This window comes from Brassica oleracea, chromosome C3 (assembly GCF_000695525.1).
Source record: "Brassica oleracea var. oleracea cultivar TO1000 chromosome C3, BOL, whole genome shotgun sequence".
Classification (NCBI taxonomy): Eukaryota; Viridiplantae; Streptophyta; class Magnoliopsida; order Brassicales; family Brassicaceae; genus Brassica; species Brassica oleracea.
Genome location: NC_027750.1, coordinates 32,039,620 through 32,058,657, shown reverse-complemented (window position 1 = coordinate 32,058,657; position 19,038 = coordinate 32,039,620). Strand labels below are relative to the sequence as shown.

Here is a 19,038-nt window from a genome sequence, read left to right as displayed (position 1 = left end):
TAAAAGCTGCAAAAGCTAAACGTAATGGGAGTGGGAAGTCTGTTGATTACTATACAACGGTACTTGAACTGAGGAAGGTGGATTTGGATAGGAAAGAAAAGCTCCAGAAGCTTGCCATCTTAGACACACTCCTGGCCAGAACGCAACCACTCAGTGAGGCTGAGGAAGCAGCCAAAAACAAGCTCCTCGCCGAGTATATTTAGAGAAATATCTGCTACAACCTTTGTGTGTTTTCTGTCTGTACGGAAAGATGTTGAACGCGCCTTTGGAGTCCTGCAAGCTAGATTTGCCGTCGTCAGAAATCCATCTAATTTATGGGATAAACACAAGATAGAAAATATTATGAGAGCATGTATCATTCTCCATAATATGATTGTGGAGGATGAACGGGCATCAAGGACACAATATGTGGTTCCTGGATTCAAGAAAGGGATATGGAAAGATTTTCCGTCAATACGCCTTCGCCGGTCGGCAATACAATGGATCGTCGGACGAGCGTTCGCAATATACAAACCCATCATAATTTAAAATATGATTTGATTGAAAATATATGGGTAAAATTTGGACATCGTCCAGATAACATGTAATTTATAAGTTTTTATGAATTTAATAAAATGTTTGTTTCCATTAAAAAATTTTTTTTTGTTCTAATTCTATTTTGCTTTCAATTTAATGTTAAACTTCTCTTTTATGTTTTATTTAAAATGTATCTTTTATATCTAATCACACATTAAAATAAATGTGTGAAAATATGCTAAGGACTTTTTTTGTCCTACCAATAATCAACAAAATTAAAAAAATCCTTATGCATTTGTCTCTAACTAAAAAATAATACTAATTTATTCTAAGGACAAAATTTTGTCCAACCAATAATGTTGCCCTAATAGCGGCTGCAACGCTGATCCTTACAAAAAAATCCTTAGCAACAAATTATTTTTATTATATATGGGGACCAAAAAAATTAGAAATTTGTGCCATAATTGTGTCTTGCAGTCCGTAGGTAAGGACCATTTCGCTGCCGGGCTCGTCACTGTACGCGGGTCCCATCGCCGCGTGGGAACCCGCGATTGACCCATTTTTTTTTAACTGAAATAAAAATAAAAATAATTAAATAATATAAAAGACTTACCTGAGTTATCGAGCCATGAGTAACACGGTTGTGGATGCCCTAAGAGCATCTTTAGTGGTTATTAAAATATATAAGTGTACTTAGTGGACTTAAGAAACCTAGTTAAGAAACAGTTCGATTTTGTGCCTCCAATGGTAGTTTTTTAATTAAAGGTTCTTTAAAAAATATATATATATTGTCAGAGAAGAGAGAAAGAGAAGAAGGAACCTTTGGATTCCTATAATCCATATTCATCACTTGCACATTCACTAACCACAACATAACTCTCACCAGCATTCATCACAGACAACTACTATACAGAGTAAAGAAATAAAAAAAAACAAGCAAATAGAATCAACTTACTTGACAAGACTGGCACCAACGTGAGCGACTTTATCCTTGAGCTCTGTGGTCAATCTCGCCTCTGTGGTCAAACAAGTGTATCAAATAAAGAACCTTATGAAAGAATGTGAATGGAAAGAAAATATTTGTGTTTTCTTTACCACTTTCACAGTCAGAAGTGACACTCCATTGGCAGCCAGTTCATCTTCATACAAAACTACCTGAAGGAGTAGAAAAAAAGTACATCAAAAGGCGAAGAAAAATGTAACACATTAGGTAACATGAGAGTAACACTAACCGTTTCTTGATCTTTCTCAACAACTCCGCTACCACAGTAAGGCGTAGTAAAAGTGTAATCATAATCCAGTATCACCTGCTGGGACGGCTTGCTGCAATTGCATCAAAAACGTATCAAACTATGTAAAAAGCAAAGTTTAAAAAAGTTCAATCTAATCACAAACTCTTACCTCCTGAACTTCCATTTTGCGGCAGCAGGAACCTCAACAGGTGTAAGTCCTTCTTGCTTCCAACCCGCAAGTGCATCAAACCCGTTAAAATGAATCTTAGTGTTGCTGCCTAAGTGTTTAAGTACTAACGCATTCTCTCCAAACACCATTTCAGCTAAGTGAGACATCTTAAGCTTCTCTTCCCACCTAGTGTCACAATCAAAACAACACATTCACAATCATGATCGACATTGAAAGACCTCTGCATATACTCAGTTCTCAATCGAATTGACGACGCATAAATACAACACCTAACAACAATGCACATACACTAAGGTGAGAGAGATAGAGATTCGAGTACTGTTCGTGAGCGAGAGAAGTGAGAGAGATAGAGACCTCTGCACAGACTCAGTTCTCAATCGCTCCAGTTTCTTCTCCACCCTCCATTGCTTCGAAACTCTTCTCCTCTCTCCGTGAATCTAGTCTCCCTCCATAGCTTCTAAACTCTTCTTCTAAAAGAAAAAGAGAAAAAAATCAATATAAATAATCGAATTGAAGCAATTAGATTGAGAGAACCCAGATGATATGAAAGAGATCAGATCAAAGGCTGGATCGATTCATTGTTATTCACTATCAGAAAAAATCAGTCGATAAGACCAAGGAAGAGAGTTCTCACCTAGCCTCCGACGCGAGATTAGAAACGAAACCAAACATGGTTGAGCCTGAGGAGGAAGAACACGAACGGTAAGGAAGAGATAGTGGATGACTCTGATCTTCGAAGTATCATCTAACACTGGCTCAGATCTTCCACACATGGAAACCAATTGGACAATCAATTGAACGCCTTCGTCGCCCATAGGGAGAAAACGAGAGAACGCCATCGTCGACGGAGAAAACAAGAGAGAAGACGAAGAATTGGCTCGGTCACGACAGAGAAGAAAGAGAGAGGAAAGAAAACAAAATTAATTTCAGTTTCCCCATATGCTGACACGTGTGTCCACTTTATCACTAAGGAACGGTCCCGAAAATATCAAATGAAGGATCGGTTATGCCATTTTCTTTTAGTTTTCATTTAATTTAATGATGTAATTACTGCAAAACTCCCATTAAGAAACACCGATAAAGATGCTCTAAATATATAGAACATATCTTATACGGGAAATAAGAGTCCAACCATCTATCTTTCTCCTTCAGGTACCACTGATAGCTCTGATATTTTACGACCAAAATAGTAAGGAAAGAGAGAAAAAATTTTCTTAATGAAAAATCTCATGAGTATATTACACTAGCTAGGGGTTTACTTTAGGAAGTGAACCACAAGTTGATAACTCTCGTTGTAGAGATTCACTAACTTCACAATGTGTTCAAAAATATCAGTAGTACAATTCTCTCCGGCATATATCTGAATCTCCTTCAAACACGGAAAATACTTCAAAAAATGCGCTAACACTCCCATCTCTGCGTTTGTTCCTCTAAACCCTTTGATCTGTATCTTTTTCATGAGCAAACGACTTTTGTCCTCCCGAGAAATGCAGTCACATGCATCCCGGCATTTGTCTTTCCAATACTCTGAGAGACCCTGGAAGCACACAATAGAGAGAAAATAAAAAAAGACTTCAAAAGAATGATCTCTCTTTTGTGCGATCTTTTGACAAATGACATGTGTTTATACCTGAAAGACTAGAGTGTCTAAATGTGGACATTTCCTTAGGATAACCGGCATTGCTTTACATCCATATGGATTGAAACAACAAAACCGTAACCATTCGAGGTTGTTGACCAGTTCACAGCATAGAGGAAACCACTGAAACAAGAAAGAAACAAAAGCAAGTCAGGAATCTTAGCATAAGAAAGTTCTAACATGGATTTGCACGTAGAAACTGACCTGGAAAGTAGAATCTGACACAGCAAGTTTCTTCACATTTCTAATACCATTCATGAGTTTCCACACATTACCATACCACAGAACCTCGTTATTATTATTTGACGATCTTATTTGATTGATTTGACTTGTACTTGCAATAAGGTTGAGTACAACCTCAACTACATTACTGAGGTTAACTTTTGGGTAGTCCTCCGCCATGAAATCACAATAGTTAAGGTAAAGCAGATTTGGAGTATCAAAAGAAAAGCTCTTTGATATTGATGACTTTCCTTCAGCCGTGACAGTTATACCCAGCTCCTTTAGGCTTGCACTTGACACGGTACAGCGCGAACGTCTCCGCGTCAAAGGGTGTATGTATAATTCCTCAAGCACAGGGAGAGTAGGAAGAAGCATCTCAAGCTTATCCGAATAAACCCGAGCCTCCTTTAAAACAAGAGTTTTAAGCATTGGTAAGAAGAAAGCCGCTTCAACTCCCCCAGGCAAACGTGCGTTCCTTAATCTCAGCTTTGTAAGTGTTCTACTGACTAACATCTCTTGAGGCAGCAAATAATCAACATCATCCTCGATGAGAAGTTCAACGTCCGAAACACCACGCTGCAGGACATTACATATCCAACCATCCACACGATCCCTCGAGGCAGTTTTACATTTGAGAGAGAATTCCCCAATGGGAGAATCACCCTGCAATGCCAAAACACTATCCACAAATGCCATGAAACTTTGCAGAATCTCGTACCTTTCTCGCTTACGCAGTTCGGGATGAAGAAACGCAGAGTCATCGATGTAAAGATTAGGGACAAACGCAATCAGATCGCGCCACCTTGTTGAGAGAACGGATGTCAAAGCAGCACGCTTTGTCGGACAGAAGGACAATATATGACAAAGAATCTCGTCTGGTAACCCGCTAATATGATCCATCTTCTATACTTTAATCGGTTTAGACGCAACAAAGTGGTTTTCTGTCTCTTATGTCTTGTCTGAGTTGTCTCGTTTCGAGAGAAGCTAGTCTTATGGTTACTAGGGTTTTACCTAAGAGCTATTTTTGGTTCAACCTCTAGGTTCATCGGCCAATAGGATTTCATTATTTTAAATTCGATATCTTTTAAAAAAGGAAACAAAATATTATCAATTTATATTATGTTTTTAAAATAAAAAAGTGAAAAAAATAGCAGCTACAGAAAAAAAGAATTAAAAAAATCTTTTTAACGTCGTCAGCAAAACACTAAACCCTAAATCCTAATCCCTAAATCCTAAATCCTAAACCCTTGGGTAAACCTAAACCCTTGGGTAAACTTTAAACCCTTGGGTAAACTCTAAACCCTTGGATAAATCCTAAACTCTAAATAAAAACACTAAACCCTAAAACTCTAAACCCTAAATCCTAAACCATAAACCCTTGAGTGTTTTAGTGTTTATTGATTTTGATTTAGAGTTTAAGATTTATCCTAGAGTTTAGGGTTTACCCAAAGGTTTAGGGTTTAGGATTTAGGGTTTAGGGATTAGGATTTAGGGTTTAAAGTTTTGCTGATGACGTTAAAAATATTTTTTTTTTTTGTAATTACTACTATTTTTTATTTATTTCTTTTTACCTTTTAATTTTAAAAATATAATATAATTTAACAATATTTTATTTCTTTTTTAAAAAATATCGAATATGAAATAACACAATTCTATTGATTGGTAGACCTAGACCCCAGCGGGTGAACTCTTTACCTAATGTCGCTTCCTTATGTAATTTACATATTCTCTAAGCGGGGATGGGCCCAGTGAGCCTTTTAATGTGTGATAGAAAATTTCCTCATATAATAAGATAAACATTTTGGAGGAATAATATCTACTTGTGGTTTTTTTTTTTGAACTGAATTTTTTTAAAAGGGGTGCAACACGCCCAAGAACACTTAACTGCGGAGTTCTGATGGGATCTAGTGCATTAGTGCTGGTATGATAGCACCCAAAATTTGGACAATTTTTCGATTTGTGCGTGTCATCCTTGCGCAGGGCCCATGCAAATCTTCTCTGTATCGTTCCAATTTTATCGGATTTCCCCGAAGAGACAGTCTACCAGAAGTTACCACGATGATTTGACAACAAATAATTGATGTGTTGTCGGTACAATGTTTTTTACAAAAAAAAAATTATCATCACCATATGCATTTTCACATAACGCATTCAATAATATTTTTCATAAAAAAACTATTTCTATAAATCGCATCAAATTTCTAATCTTGAAATTCCCTTAATCAAACGTAATATCAAGCCAATTTTTCTTATTTCCTTAAATAAAATCTAAAAAATTATTTTATTTGATTAAAATATATTACAATTAATAATTTTGAATAATAAAAATTTGATAACAATTTTTTGTATCATCTATAATTTTTGTTTAATTTTATTATCAAAATAAACTAAACAATGAAATTAATCTTAAAATAAAAAGTTACATTTTTTGGTATATGTTATATATATTTTTTTAAACGACTATAAATTACTAAAATATATTAAAATATCTTATATTTGTGATTAATGATTTAGTCGAGAAGTATTTTGCAGGAGCAATATGAAATTCCAATGCAATGACGGTTTACTTAGTTAGAGAAAAAAAAATTCAAAGAGGATAAACTTGAATTTTAGGGATAAGAAAAAATGGAGAAAATGGAAAAGTGATAGATAATCTACAAAAATTGGGAAGATGGCTAACCTTAGAATAAATATAGAAACAAAGACTGAGATAGAAAAAAGGCATTCATCACAAAATTCTTAGACTTTACTCGCTCTACATCTCGATCTAGATATAGGAAATTAGTTTTAGGTGGTTTTTAGTCTAGCGAACCTAAGCTTAACGGTTTTCCGTCATGTTTCGTTGCTCTACAAGTTATATCCGTTTTACAAAACAAACTTTACAAAGCAGTTTGATCTTTTGTCTAAACTTTTGTAAAACGAACTGCGTTCGGCTTGATCTCCGAAAATGGTACATAGATAGTCTTTCACAAAGTCCACTCCAAAGTGGCAAAGTTTATAAAATTCTTTTTAAATGATAACTATGTCCTTTTAGACTAATATCTATTTTTGTGTCATTTTTGCCTATAATATCTTTTAATATTTTTGAAAATAAATTTAATAAATAGTTTTGCAAACAAAGAAAAATTGAAAAAATAGTAACTATTGATAAAATACCTATATGAACTTAGTGGTATTTTTTTTCAATTCTAAAAATGTTTAAATCATAATTTTCATATTTTGTTATAAATAAAGTAGAAATGACATTCTACGAAGTAGAAAACGAAATCCACTTTTTCATTGAATCTACAATGTTTAGAATACGTGATCTACGTAAGTAAAAATATTCTAAAAATATTTAGAATACAAATTCCGCACTTAACCTACCGATCTAAAATCTTTAGAAATCAAAATCTACACATTATTATAAATCTAAAACACGTAAAACCGACTTCTACAGATTTACTGTAAATCTAAAACATGTAGAAATCAAAATCTACACATTACTATAATTCTAAAAACCTGTAGAAACCGATTTCTACATATTAGCTGTATTCTACGGATAAGAAATCAGTTCCTAAGAATATGGAAACAAAATATTTGGGAATATTCACTTTCATATTTTGAAAAAAACAATTTTAAAAAAAAAACAAAAAAAAAAGAAAAAAAAGTGGTAACCTTCTTCTCACGCGGTCTTCTATATTTCATTGATTGTTCACAAAATTTTCACATTATTTCTACCATGATTCATATCTATGCTTCCACGGATCAATCAGTCTATAATTCGAGATCGGTCGATCTGTATGAAATCGACTTTTGCCGATCGAGTGAAATGGACCAGGTCGATCAGTATATGCTCTGCGTTTTTTTGTTCTGTATAATGATCAGGATCGATCGATCTGTTCGACCTTGTAATTTATTATATTTTAAAATTACAACTTTAAGAAAATTATTGCCATTTTGAAAATAATTAACCTAATGGAATATAAAGTATATAAAATTAGTTTAAAAGGGCATAGTTATCATTTTTTGCTTTAAAAATAATAATTTTCCCTTTTTTGTTTTATGTGTTTGTCGTGATTATCGTAGAAAATCCGATTCTTCAAAAGTTATGTTTTCTATTACAAAATTTTAGTTTATGTTAATATCAGCAAAGTATTAAAATTGAAATAAGAAAAAAACATGACACAAATTGTTTAGATTAGCCCGTTTTCTTCCAAATGTTTGAAACTTCTGGTAGGAAGTCAACAGATTTTCCCGCAGCTAACTCATACGTTAATACCACCGATAAATACGGAAGGCCATTGGAAATTCCTTTTTAAATCTAAGCAATACCCCCTCGAAAATAAGTCGGCACGTAACAAGTAAAAACATTTTTTAATTTCTGGTACAAATTACAAGTTAGAAAACATGAATTTTGTTTTACTATTTAATATTAGTTGGAATGCCAAATTAACTAAGAAGAAAACAATTTAAATTCATCTAGGAAGTAATAGAGTAGATCAAAGCTAGCAACGAGGTGTTTCCCAACGGTAAGTAGCTTTTATCCTGTTGTTCAAAAAAAAAAAACGCTTTTATCCAGGCTCAAGGGAAAAAAATTGGCATGTATAGTTTATTTTTTAACTCAGTAGTCGACTTCTAATATTTGCTCTTGGGATCAGCGATAGAAGCTGAAGCCAAAGCAATCAGATGGGCCATTGAAACAATGTCTGCCTTTTAATATCGCAAGGTGTGTGTGGAATCTGATTTGCAGGTGCTAGTCCGAATGATAAGAGGAGAAGAAGAGGTATGGCCTAAGCTAAGACCGATCATTCAGGACATTCATCAACGGCTTCTGCAATGCCCAGAATATGTGGTGATGTATCAGCAGAGAGGGGGAAACATGGCAGCAGATAGGATAGCTAAGGAGATTTTTTCTTTTGAGAACAATGTCCCTCGGTTGTATTCTATAGTGTCTTCTTGGTTAAACTCTTTTGTGGAGGTTGACAAACTTTTGTAAGGTGAATTTATTGGCTAATATAAATTGATGTTGAATTAAAAAAAATATATATTTGCTCTTGCGCTTGTGCGAAAATCTTATAGGTATCTCATTTCATATCAAATGAAAAAGAATTAGTATTACGTAACAACAGAGGGACTAGCAAGTTGTGTTGTAACGTGTGAAAAGCAATTCATTTATTTCTGTTCCACGGACCGCCTAAGATAACTGGATCTGATAGCCCAAAGCTGCTTCCCGACAGCTTCCATGTCCGGTCGCTCTTTTCGTGTGGGAGCAACACACTGAAAAGCCAAACTGAACATCTTCTTCAGTATCTTCTCGTCTACTCGGTCCCTCGCGTTTGGATCCACCAATTCAAACACTTTGCCCTCATTGTATTTCTCAAATGCCTATCATTCGCAAATGAAGATTTATTTACTAAATACGTAAGAAAACTTTTTAAAAAAAGAGTAGCTTAGCTTATTACCCATCGAACCGTAATCCTCTCATCATGAGGTCGTTTGGCCTCCACAGGGCGACGGCCAGTGAGTATCTCCACAACCAAAATCCCGAAGGAGAAAACATCGCTTTTGGCAGTGAGTTGATAAGTCCTCATGTACTCTGGGTCGAGATAACCAACTGTTCCTTTCACTTGTGTCAAAATGTGGGTTTGGTTAGAATCCGTAGGACCGCCTCTCGCAAACCCAAAGTCTGCCACTTTGGCTCTCATCCCCGTCGTGAGGATAATGTTGGACGATTTTATGTCACGGTGAATTATCTGTCTTTCTGTTTACAAAATGATTAGTAAAAATAAAATAAAAAATCTCAAAATAAGAGCAAAAAAAAAAACATTATCTCTACCTGCATAAGAATGGAGATATGTCAATCCATGGCAAACATCAATCACGATCTCCAACCTTTGACTGAAATTGAGAATGCTTCCATTAGTACCTGCAGTAGTTTCTTATACTGTTTAAATCATATGTTCTTATAGCGCTACTGAACGTGTGGAAACAAAGTTCTTACCATCCAAGTGATCCCGTAGTGTACCATTTCCGACGTACTCGGTTATGATAAGTCGCTCGTCGACTTTATCAACATAACCAAGTAGCTTCACTAGGTTCCGGTGACCGATTTTAGACAAAAGATCAACTTCACTTTTGAATTCCTTCCGCAGATTCTCAAAGTGTTCCTGCATCACATTTACAGATTGTGTCAACATTGTGTCTATGAATAAAAGAACAACATAGAAAATTGAAAACACGGTCAGATGTGTTCTATTCTCCCATATAGTATAAACACGGACACAGTCAGATGGATGTGCTCCTCGGAGAAACATCTCGTCGTCTGATCAGAACTTGGTCTAGTGATATGGATAGCTGACAAAAAAAAAAGAGAACAAAATAGAAAATTGAATACAACAGAGTACCTTTTTGGCTCGTTTAATGGCAACCACCTGACCGTCCTCTAGAGTGCCCTTGTAGACGATCCCAAAGCCTCCTTCACCAATTTGGTTACTGTCTGAAAAATTATCGGTTGCTGTAATAATTTGACTCATGGTCAGATTCAAGGGTCCCATCCTAGCACTAGGCCTCGGGGACATAGCATATCTCGATGGGCTTTCAGGTACCCGGGATGAACTTGACGAAATCATATCAGATGTAGGGCTCATTTCAAACGACGAACCTTGGTGCACTGTCAATAATAGTATATTATATGAACCAACCTCAATGTCAAATATCTAAAAACATTCAAAGTAAAAAAAAGAGAGGGATATTTAGTCACCTGAGTTAGATTCTTTGGGTAGTACTTCGTGACTATTTGCTTTCCTCTCCTTGTGGAAGCAAGGACAACAAATCGCACAGCAGAATAGAAGAAACCCACTTGCTGCCAAGCTTACTTGAACATTGCTATTATCAGATTCAGCAGAATCTTCTTCTACATATTTTTCTTTCAAAAACCTTCTCCCTGCATAAAAACCAAATTAAAAAAAATAAAATGAAATAAAAAATCAGTAGCTATAATAAATAACCGACAAACTCAAAGGAGCACAAAAAAAGTCTCTGAAGGACATACCTAGTAGAAAGTGAACCGTGCAGAAGTCGTCTCTAAAAGAGTCCCCAAAGACACAACCTTTGGCTTTATGAATCTGTACGGCTTCGCAAAAGCGAACTATGTGCACTGGATCTCCGTTTATTGCGAACAAACTCGGCTTTGTGTAGGTAAAGTGATCAGACTCACAAAGACTCGATGACGACGATGCACAACTTTCCTTGGGATGCAATAACATTAACAGACACAACAGAGCAGCAACCGCCAATCTTGTGACGCTTCCACCCATAATTGGTGAGAGAGAGAGAGTCTTATCCACAAAATAACTCAATAGACAAAAGACTCGGCCTCAATAAAGAGCCATTCCTGACTTAAATCATCAATTCATAAAACCTGTAAAAAAATAAATAAAACAATTTCAGTCCGACAAGGGATCTAAACTTCAATTCTTGAAACCCTTTTGCCCAAATCGTAGCAAAGATCTACCCAAAACTCATATAGGTCTCCTAGAAAACGTAATCAAGAGTGTGATGATACCAAGACCAGCAAACCAAATTACAAGAAACCCAGAAGAGTTGAGCAAGAGAAGACCAAACCTGGAAGCTGGAACGCAACTTTTGTAGGTTTGACTTGACTGTAAAGTACTTTGAATCAACGAAACTCTTTCCCTTGTTTCAGACAGATTTTTTTTTTCCTCCGACTAATTCATTTTAATGAAAAGGCCAGAAAGGGCAATACATAGATGATGGAGAAAGTTAACTCAACATCATTTTACATCCTTTATAGTAATTTGTCCATCATATTTTACCCAATATACTCTAATAAAATTTCTAGTATATAAAAGAAACTAAATTAGAGGATTTCTAGACATGCCACATCAGCACAAATATTTAGAGTCAATCAAAGTTACACATCAGCACACTGAATGTGAGTTTCATAAAAAATATTTTGAAGCCCAATTTAGATTCGCGGTCCAAATTCTCTTTCCTCTCTGCCTTGCCAAAAGAAACTCTAACGGCGATAGTTCTTGCGTTATTTGTTGAAACGGCTTTTCCCACAACAATGAATCATCAACCTTGGTTCATTATTTTCTTCATTAATTTCCCAATACCAAACAAATGTTCTCTTCCCATTCCCCGAGCTTCCCACTATAAAATCAACTCTGCATATAAGAAAAAGTAGAAGATATCGCATCCATGCTTTTCAACGATGATGTTACGGGTTAGAAGAGACCATAATTATCTTCAAGCTCATACATTTTTGGGAAGTTTAATTGCAACACGCAATGGAAAGTTTAATTGCAACACGCAATGGGAAGTCTCTGATTGGTGTAGAGATGTTGATCATCTACAAACAGGTGGGATTCTATTTACTATTCATATATTCTCTCTTTTCAAGAATCAGAACCCCAAACTAATTGCATTAACACATGGCTTATCGCCTGATTGTGTTGTTTAGAAGCCACATATGAAAATCTGTATCAGGCTTCCTCTACCAAAGTAATTGTTAGTGAGAAATTCAAAGTTTCATGTGAGATCATGTTATTGCATCGGTTAACAATCAAAACCAATCACGGTTATGGGTCGTTCTTTCTTTAATTATATGAAGATGATTTTAATCTACTTTTCACTTTATTTGGGTTTAGATTGTTGATGGAATCACTTTGTTGTAAAGTATATGGTACAAGTTGAATCGATGTGGGTTGTAGAGCTACGATATTCTTAGTGTTCTGTCATGATTAAATCTTATGTCTTTCTCTGATTTTTATCGGTGAAAGTTATACAATCTTTTGGCTTAAGATTCTGATTCATGTGTAAGAAAGTTCTTAGTACATTAAAAACGTTTACACTTTTTTTATCATGAAAAAACAGAAACTTTATTACTTGGATTGTTTTTTGTTTGCTTCTATGATAATTGTACTTGCTTCGTGAGCTCAAGGTGGTTATACAATTACAGGTATTTGATCTTACAGAAGTGAAACCCATTGTACGGTACAGTTTGGCGTTTTTGCAGTGAAACGAGATGAATGTGCAAGAGAATGCAGAGAAAGGATGCAGTTTATGGTGAGTAATATATATACATCTTTAACCTTTAGCGTATGGGAGTTAGATTTTTCAAGTTAGTGGCAATGATGATGATGATAGATGGCAGGTGGTGATGATCCAGTTGGCTGGGTTCCTGGTTGTCTCGATACAACTTATCCAAATTGTATCAAGAAACATCAAGATTCTACTAGAGAGGAGCCAGGTGTTGATTTGTCTACACTTGATTGATATGTAGAAAACTTCTTGCACAATAATTTGTAACTTTTGTTTCTCTAATTGAAGTGGTTTTTAATATCTCCATTTGTTTAAAGTGCAGTAAGATTTTTTTCGCTGGTAGCTTCGTTCTTTCTTGCAGTGTATGTAACAAAAGCGAAAGCATATTTTCCCAAAAATAATTAGAATTCAGCTCAAAGTTGTAATATCTGCATCAGCAGAGGTGCTTCAAATGTATCTCGCATGGAGACAACAGGTTTGTGAGACATTCTGACCTCAGGTGATGGTGATAATAGGTGCCGGGTGGTTTTAGTGGCAATGATGATGATGAGGATAGGTGGCAGGTTGTGATGGTCAAGTTGGTTTGGTTCGTGGTTGTCTCGACGAGATACACAAAGGATGGCATGATGCTTTTGACATACACAACTTTGCTATGTAACTCTAAAATTCTTCAATCCAAATTATGATAAAAATATATGTTTTATACATGGATAATAACTTGATCGTAAAATAAGAAAACATGATGTTCAACAAAAAAAAAAGCAAACATAAAAAAATATAGCAGTAACAAACAACACTAACTTTTATATTGTGTATCTAATTAAGATACCAACTCTATTACATTGAGTCAATTATTTCTTCTTTCGCAATATCTAAATAAAATTTAAGAAAAAAAAAGTATAACAAAAAATCAAAGTAAATGTACAAGAGTACAAAAATAAATCATGATTTGTGTAGATTCAAAGTATATAAATAACTGTTTGCAGTTTTGGTGTGTATAACTATTTTCTTGATGATATATTCTTTGATTGTTTTGGTCTGGAATATAAACCTAACGTATTGTTTTGTTCGTAAGTATACATGCTTTATGTTATGTTACTATGTGGAAACTGAGAATGAGATATTTTTACATAGAGAAACATTCAATACATCGCCACTGAAAAGATTAAATGATTTAGTTACTTCTTTTGGTTTTAGTCTTTGAAAATAAAAACAATTTTCAGAAAACATTTGTACGCAGTTTGGTTTCTCTTAATTTCCATATTATTAATGATTACGCTACATTTAAGTTATTTGATTAAATTATGTTTGGTTTACTCTAGCTTATTCGAAATAAATTATTTGTTATGATAGGGTGTTAAACTCAAGTAAACTTCTATTAGAAATGTAATACCTTATTAATTTATAACCTTATTTATAAAAATATTTTTAAATAGCATGAGTGACATTTCAATAAATAATTTTTTTATGAAAAATTCAGAAAATGCTAAAATAATTTACAAAGCATAATTAGTTAAACACTAAAAATTAAGGAAAACTTCATTATAACTTGAATATCTAATATAAACTGAAAACATATATTTGAAAACATAATTTTTGTTACATAAAATATTATAATTATTATTTATGAAATTATCGAAACTTTTTATATATTACTTTAAAATATAATTATTTATAATTTTATCACATTACATTTGATTTTCTATTGATTTAACTTGTATTACTATCACGAGAAAATAAGTTATTGTAATAATATTAAAATCTGATACTAGAAATAAAAAATATTTGATATTCTTACTTTAGATTTTCTTAAATTTATCAAATTGCAATGGAAATAAAATAGAAAAATATTAATCAATGTATTTTTCTTAGTTTTTATTTAATAACTCTGTATCTAACAAAAAAAATGTGAATGGTCTTTTCAACTCAAACCAACAAAATTTAATAAAATTTACAATATATATGATCTTAGAATAAAAACAGTTTAAAGTAAATTGTCAAATGTTTTATAAAATTAAAATATATTTTAGTATAAAATAGTTTTAATGTATAATCACCCGCCGTAGAGCGGACCAAACCCCTAGTAAATTTTAAAAGTAACTATGTGTCTTGAAAATAGAATTGTCCATCTCATTTTCGGATTATATTGTCATGATTATCCACATAATTATGAAATGTCAGGTAGTTTATCTTTCATTAGCAAGTATTTCGATCATGGGAAACAGACTACATACAAAGAAGTCTAGAAGCAAATGTTGAGGATGAAAAGGAAACTTTTTGCAGATCTTTTAAATATTACAATCTGCACTTTTTATCTAGCGTCATCTTTGTAACAACAGAATATGGAGAGAAAGCACCATCTGTAAATTCCCCTTTTCCGAAGAGAGCCATTGAGGATATAGAGATGTACAAAACTTTTATATTCTTCTTGCTTATTTTAGATTTATCTAATATCACAAAGAACCCTATTTTATTTACAGTAACAACAAATTAGTATATATATATATATATATATTAAAAGGAAACAAATATATTTTAATATAGTTTTGTGGTACCAAGAACTAAACTTCTACATATTTCATTTAAAATTTGGAGTGGTTTGACTTTAATTAATGATTTTTAGATAATTTTAGGAGAATTTGAAATTTTGGCGTGATTTTTTATTAAATCATTATAGAATCTTATTTAAAATAACGAGAAGAGAACTGGATTTTTATTTTTATAAATAAAAAAAACCTTTCAGATACTCTAAAGACACTTAGGAAGGTTTACTCAACTAAGAATTTCAGATGTTTTGTATTAGAATGATAAATCCACCGTTATTCAAACGATGAGTTAAAAAAATATTTTAAATTCTAGTGTTATTGAACTTGTCTTTTTAACATACTATGAAATCCACTCTTATTGAAAAAAAAAAAATAAGTTGAAGATTTTAGAATGCTTTAAATGTTTTTAGGGTGTTTGAGAGAAGTTTCTTAGTTATAAAAATAAAAATCTAAATCTCATAGAGTTCTTTAAAAAAAATCACACCAAATTCTAATATTCACCTAAAATCATCTAAAAACTCAATAAAATCAAATCAGTTCAAATTTCAGATTCGATACACCCTCCTTAAAGTATTCTTAAACTCACAATTCAAATTTTGGTCAATAATAGTAGATTTCATAATACTTTATGAAATGATAAATTCAATACTGAATTTTAAATTATTTTTAAAAATTCACGTTTGAATAACATGAATTTTTCATTTTAATATGAATCACCTCAAACTTTGTATGATTTTACAACAAAATCAATTCTAAAAGTTCATTAAATAAAAAACTTAAAATTTAAGATAAAAGTTAAAAAAAAAAAAAAAACAAAAACAGAAAATTAGTCAAACAATAAGGCCAAAATAAAAAATTGTGTAATAGTCCCGAAAAATAAAATATCCGAAAGAGCTTACGGTTAAACCTTGAATTTCCGGTTTGCGACGAAACCGATCCGGTTTGTCTAGTTGGGACAAAAACTTCTCACTTAACTTCGCCAGACACAACAAACACCTCGATCTCATCGAACCCGCCCCCCCCTTACATACCCCACTTCATACCAAAGCAAACCTACTCTCCTCTCTTCTCTCTCTAGGATCTATCAGGTATCTATCTATCTCTCCCTCTTTCTCTAAATGCAGATGCGTTTTGGGTTTTTAATTATCTCAGTCGATTGACTTCAGAACTTGTGTCATTTGTTTTTGTTATGTGAACTTGGTTTGCGTATTATAAATCAAATCATTTGAAGACTGCAGATGGGTTTCTGGGACTTTTTCAATTCGATTTCTCCAGTGTCCGTGTCGATCTACATTTTTGTGCACATTATTATAACTTGGATTGTTAGAAAGTACTATTAAGGTGAGAGAGAGAGAGAGAGAAAGCTCAAGAACTTAAAATCTTATCCACTTCAACTTAAAATGATCAATGTACATGATAGTACAAAGAAATGACTATAGCTGTACACGTGGAATCGATATTAAATATCTGATAGAAAGAAAGCTCAATGGTCTTGTTTGCATGCTAAGGCATGTTTTGATTCTTTGCACAGAAAATATTTAAAATATTGTGAGGGATGGCGGCAACAGCAGCAGCTTCGAGCTTGCAAATGGCTACAACAAGGCCAAGCATTTCTGCTGCCTCTAGCAAAGCAAGGACCTACGTTGTCGGTGCCAATCCCAGGAACGCATACAAAATTGCTTGCACTCCCCATCTATCGAACCTCGGGTGTTTGAGAAACGACAGTGCTCTTCCAGCTTCTAAAAAGAGTTTTTCCTTTTCGACAAAGGCCATGTCTGAATCCAGCGAAAGCAAGGCTTCTTCTGGACTTCCCATTGATTTGAGAGGTTCCTTTCTGGTCATATCTTAATCATCATTACTAAGATTGATTGCTATTAGAAGACAATGAGCTGTTTGAATTAAATCAACTGTGTTAAATGGTTTCTAGGGAAAAGAGCCTTTATTGCTGGTATAGCTGATGATAATGGATACGGTTGGGCCGTAGCCAAATCTCTTGCTGCTGCTGGTGCTGAAATTTTGGTTGGGACTTGGGTTCCTGTAAGTTTCCTTTCTTTTTAATTAACTCTATTGAGCAGCTTTTAGTTTCCTCATGTACTGACGACCTTTGAATGGTGCTCTACTAGGCACTTAACATTTTTGAGACGAGCTTGAGACGTGGAAAATTCGACCAGTCACGCGTGTAAGGACTTACAGCAAAACTGATCAACTCTTTGTTTCTTTTATTTTCCACATCATCTAATATCTAAAATTCAGGTTGCCAGACGGATCATTGATGGAGATTAAAAAGGTTTATCCTTTGGATGCTGTCTTTGACAATCCTGAAGATGTCCCTGAAGATGTACGTGAGAGAATACATCTTTCACATCATACTAAAACCCTTAATATCCATATTAGTTATGATACATTCTTTTTTCTTACAGGTGAAAGCGAATAAGCGATATGCTGGATCATCAAACTGGACTGTACAGGAAGCTGCAGAATGTGTGAGACAAGATTTTGGAAGCATTGACATTCTTGTCCACTCACTTGCAAATGGACCAGAGGCAAGAACTCTATCTGAAACTGTTTTACAAGAACTGTATTCTGTTTTGCCTAATGGGAAATCTTCTGATATTTTTAGGTTAGCAAACCTCTTCTTGAGACATCGAGGAAAGGCTATCTTGCTGCTATCTCTGCTTCCAGCTACTCCTTTGTTTCCCTCCTCAGCCATTTTCTCCCAATTATGAACCCAGGCATGTCACAAAACTTTGTATTATTCCTCTTCTTCTTTATAATTATTTGTTTTTTTTTTTTTTTTAAATTTTATTTGTTTCTCTATGATATGATATAGGAGGTGCTTCTATCTCTCTTACTTACATTGCCTCTGAAAGGATCATTCCCGGGTAAGGGTCATACTATAGCTTCACAACATTGTTTTGTTTCTCAATAGATGATTACAAGTGTATCTTTTAATTTCTGTTGTTAGGTATGGTGGAGGTATGAGTTCTGCCAAGGCCGCACTAGAGAGTGATACACGTGTGCTTGCATTTGAAGCTGGGAGGAAACAAAACATTAGGGTCAACACTATCTCTGCAGGCCCTTTGGGAAGCCGAGCAGCTAAAGCAATTGGGTTCATAGACACAATGATCGAGTATTCATACAATAACGCGCCTATTCAGAAAACACTGACTGCAGGTTCATTCATACATACAAGCATTTCTTTTTGTTGGCTTTCAGTTTTCTTTGGAAATTTTATTAAAAAATGAGGAATATGATGATGCAGATGAAGTTGGGAATGCGGCAGCCTTCTTGGTATCTCCATTGGCATCTGCCATAACTGGTGCAACCATCTATGTGGACAATGGCTTGAATTCAATGGGTGTTGCTCTTGACAGCCCCGTTTTCAAAGACCTCAACAAATAAGGGTCTCTGATCGACGAATAGCATATGTTCCTCCTTCGGCTTTGTATTTTTTTTTTCCCTTTTTAAGAGAATATATGTTATGTTTCTAGTTTGTCACTTTAGCTGATATGTAATAACTGCTGCACTATTTCTCTATTGATTGAAGTTTGCAAGTTTCTACTTTTTAATTGAACCACTTACTCAAACCGGAACCATTCTAAAGGAACAAAGCCTCGTCGGTTTTACCGCTTAAACCGAGGCCAT

At 34.1% G+C, this 19,038-nt stretch overlaps 4 protein-coding genes across 7 annotated transcripts; 1 reads left to right on the top strand and 3 right to left on the bottom strand.

Moving 5' to 3' along the window:
- Positions 1–1,346: 1,346 nt before the first annotated feature.
- On the bottom strand, positions 1,347–2,777 carry LOC106330393. The gene is made up of 8 exons (XM_013768866.1): positions 2,573–2,777; positions 2,337–2,408; positions 2,258–2,294; positions 1,918–2,103; positions 1,749–1,839; positions 1,612–1,671; positions 1,472–1,530; positions 1,347–1,377 (listed from the first exon to the last, which is right to left on the bottom strand). The coding sequence occupies exons 1-8, from the start codon at positions 2,775–2,777 to the stop codon at positions 1,347–1,349; spliced, it is 741 nt and encodes a 246-aa protein (XP_013624320.1).
- A 416-nt stretch (positions 2,778–3,193) lies between these two features.
- LOC106330392 (F-box/LRR-repeat protein At3g58930-like) lies at positions 3,194–4,699 on the bottom strand. Its single transcript, XM_013768865.1, has 3 exons — positions 3,782–4,699; positions 3,569–3,700; positions 3,194–3,475 (listed from the first exon to the last, which is right to left on the bottom strand). The coding sequence occupies exons 1-3, from the start codon at positions 4,697–4,699 to the stop codon at positions 3,194–3,196; spliced, it is 1,332 nt and encodes a 443-aa protein (XP_013624319.1).
- Positions 4,700–8,812: 4,113 nt separating this feature from the next.
- On the bottom strand, positions 8,813–11,544 carry LOC106328418 (calmodulin-binding receptor-like cytoplasmic kinase 3). Its single transcript, XM_013766854.1, has 8 exons — positions 11,405–11,544; positions 10,833–11,201; positions 10,542–10,724; positions 10,186–10,451; positions 9,783–9,948; positions 9,618–9,707; positions 9,244–9,542; positions 8,813–9,166 (listed from the first exon to the last, which is right to left on the bottom strand). The coding sequence occupies exons 2-8, from the start codon at positions 11,095–11,097 to the stop codon at positions 8,954–8,956; spliced, it is 1,482 nt and encodes a 493-aa protein (XP_013622308.1). The 5' UTR covers positions 11,098–11,201; positions 11,405–11,544; the 3' UTR covers positions 8,813–8,953.
- Positions 11,545–16,373: 4,829 nt separating this feature from the next.
- LOC106334402 (enoyl-[acyl-carrier-protein] reductase [NADH], chloroplastic) lies at positions 16,374–18,962 on the top strand. 4 transcript variants are annotated; one of them, XM_013772683.1, is made up of 11 exons: positions 16,374–16,481; positions 16,925–17,219; positions 17,321–17,430; positions 17,517–17,572; positions 17,647–17,731; positions 17,814–17,936; positions 18,014–18,125; positions 18,224–18,275; positions 18,359–18,567; positions 18,656–18,818; positions 18,879–18,962. In XM_013772683.1, the coding sequence occupies exons 2-10, from the start codon at positions 16,949–16,951 to the stop codon at positions 18,793–18,795; spliced, it is 1,158 nt and encodes a 385-aa protein (XP_013628137.1). In that variant the 5' UTR covers positions 16,374–16,481; positions 16,925–16,948; the 3' UTR covers positions 18,796–18,818; positions 18,879–18,962. The 4 variants fall into 4 exon arrangements, with proteins under 4 accessions (XP_013628137.1, XP_013628139.1, XP_013628136.1 ...); XM_013772685.1 differs by having other exon boundaries at positions 17,647–17,719; positions 18,656–18,962; XM_013772682.1 differs by having other exon boundaries at positions 18,656–18,962.
- The last annotated feature ends 76 nt before the right edge of the window (positions 18,963–19,038 follow it).

Excerpts from the sequence above, each read along its gene's own strand:
- LOC106330393 (XM_013768866.1), bottom strand. The coding sequence starts at position 2,777 with ATGGCGTTCTCTCGTTTTCTCCCTATGGGCGACGAAGGCGTTCAATTG. Across the intron at positions 1,672-1,748 it reads TTGAGAAAGATCAAGAAACG|GTAGTTTTGTATGAAGATGA; the intron begins GTTAGTGTTACT and ends CTACTCCTTCAG. Across the intron at positions 1,378-1,471 it reads GTTGGTGCCAGTCTTGTCAA|TGAATGTGCAAGTGATGAAT; the intron begins GTAAGTTGATTC and ends TGTTGTGGTTAG.
- LOC106328418 (XM_013766854.1), bottom strand. The coding sequence starts at position 11,097 with ATGGGTGGAAGCGTCACAAGATTGGCGGTTGCTGCTCTGTTGTGTCTG. Across the intron at positions 10,452-10,541 it reads ACCCAAAGAATCTAACTCAG|TGCACCAAGGTTCGTCGTTT; the intron begins GTGACTAAATAT and ends TATTATTGACAG. Across the intron at positions 9,708-9,782 it reads ACTACGGGATCACTTGGATG|GTACTAATGGAAGCATTCTC; the intron begins GTAAGAACTTTG and ends AAACTACTGCAG.
- LOC106330392 (XM_013768865.1), bottom strand. The coding sequence starts at position 4,699 with ATGGATCATATTAGCGGGTTACCAGACGAGATTCTTTGTCATATATTG. Across the intron at positions 3,701-3,781 it reads TGTCAGATTCTACTTTCCAG|TGGTTTCCTCTATGCTGTGA; the intron begins GTCAGTTTCTAC and ends TTCTTGTTTCAG. Across the intron at positions 3,476-3,568 it reads TAGACACTCTAGTCTTTCAG|GGTCTCTCAGAGTATTGGAA; the intron begins GTATAAACACAT and ends GTGTGCTTCCAG.
- LOC106334402 (XM_013772683.1), top strand. The coding sequence starts at position 16,949 with ATGGCGGCAACAGCAGCAGCTTCGAGCTTGCAAATGGCTACAACAAGG. Across the intron at positions 17,937-18,013 it reads CACTTGCAAATGGACCAGAG|GTTAGCAAACCTCTTCTTGA; the intron begins GCAAGAACTCTA and ends TGATATTTTTAG. Across the intron at positions 18,276-18,358 it reads TCTGAAAGGATCATTCCCGG|GTATGGTGGAGGTATGAGTT; the intron begins GTAAGGGTCATA and ends TTCTGTTGTTAG.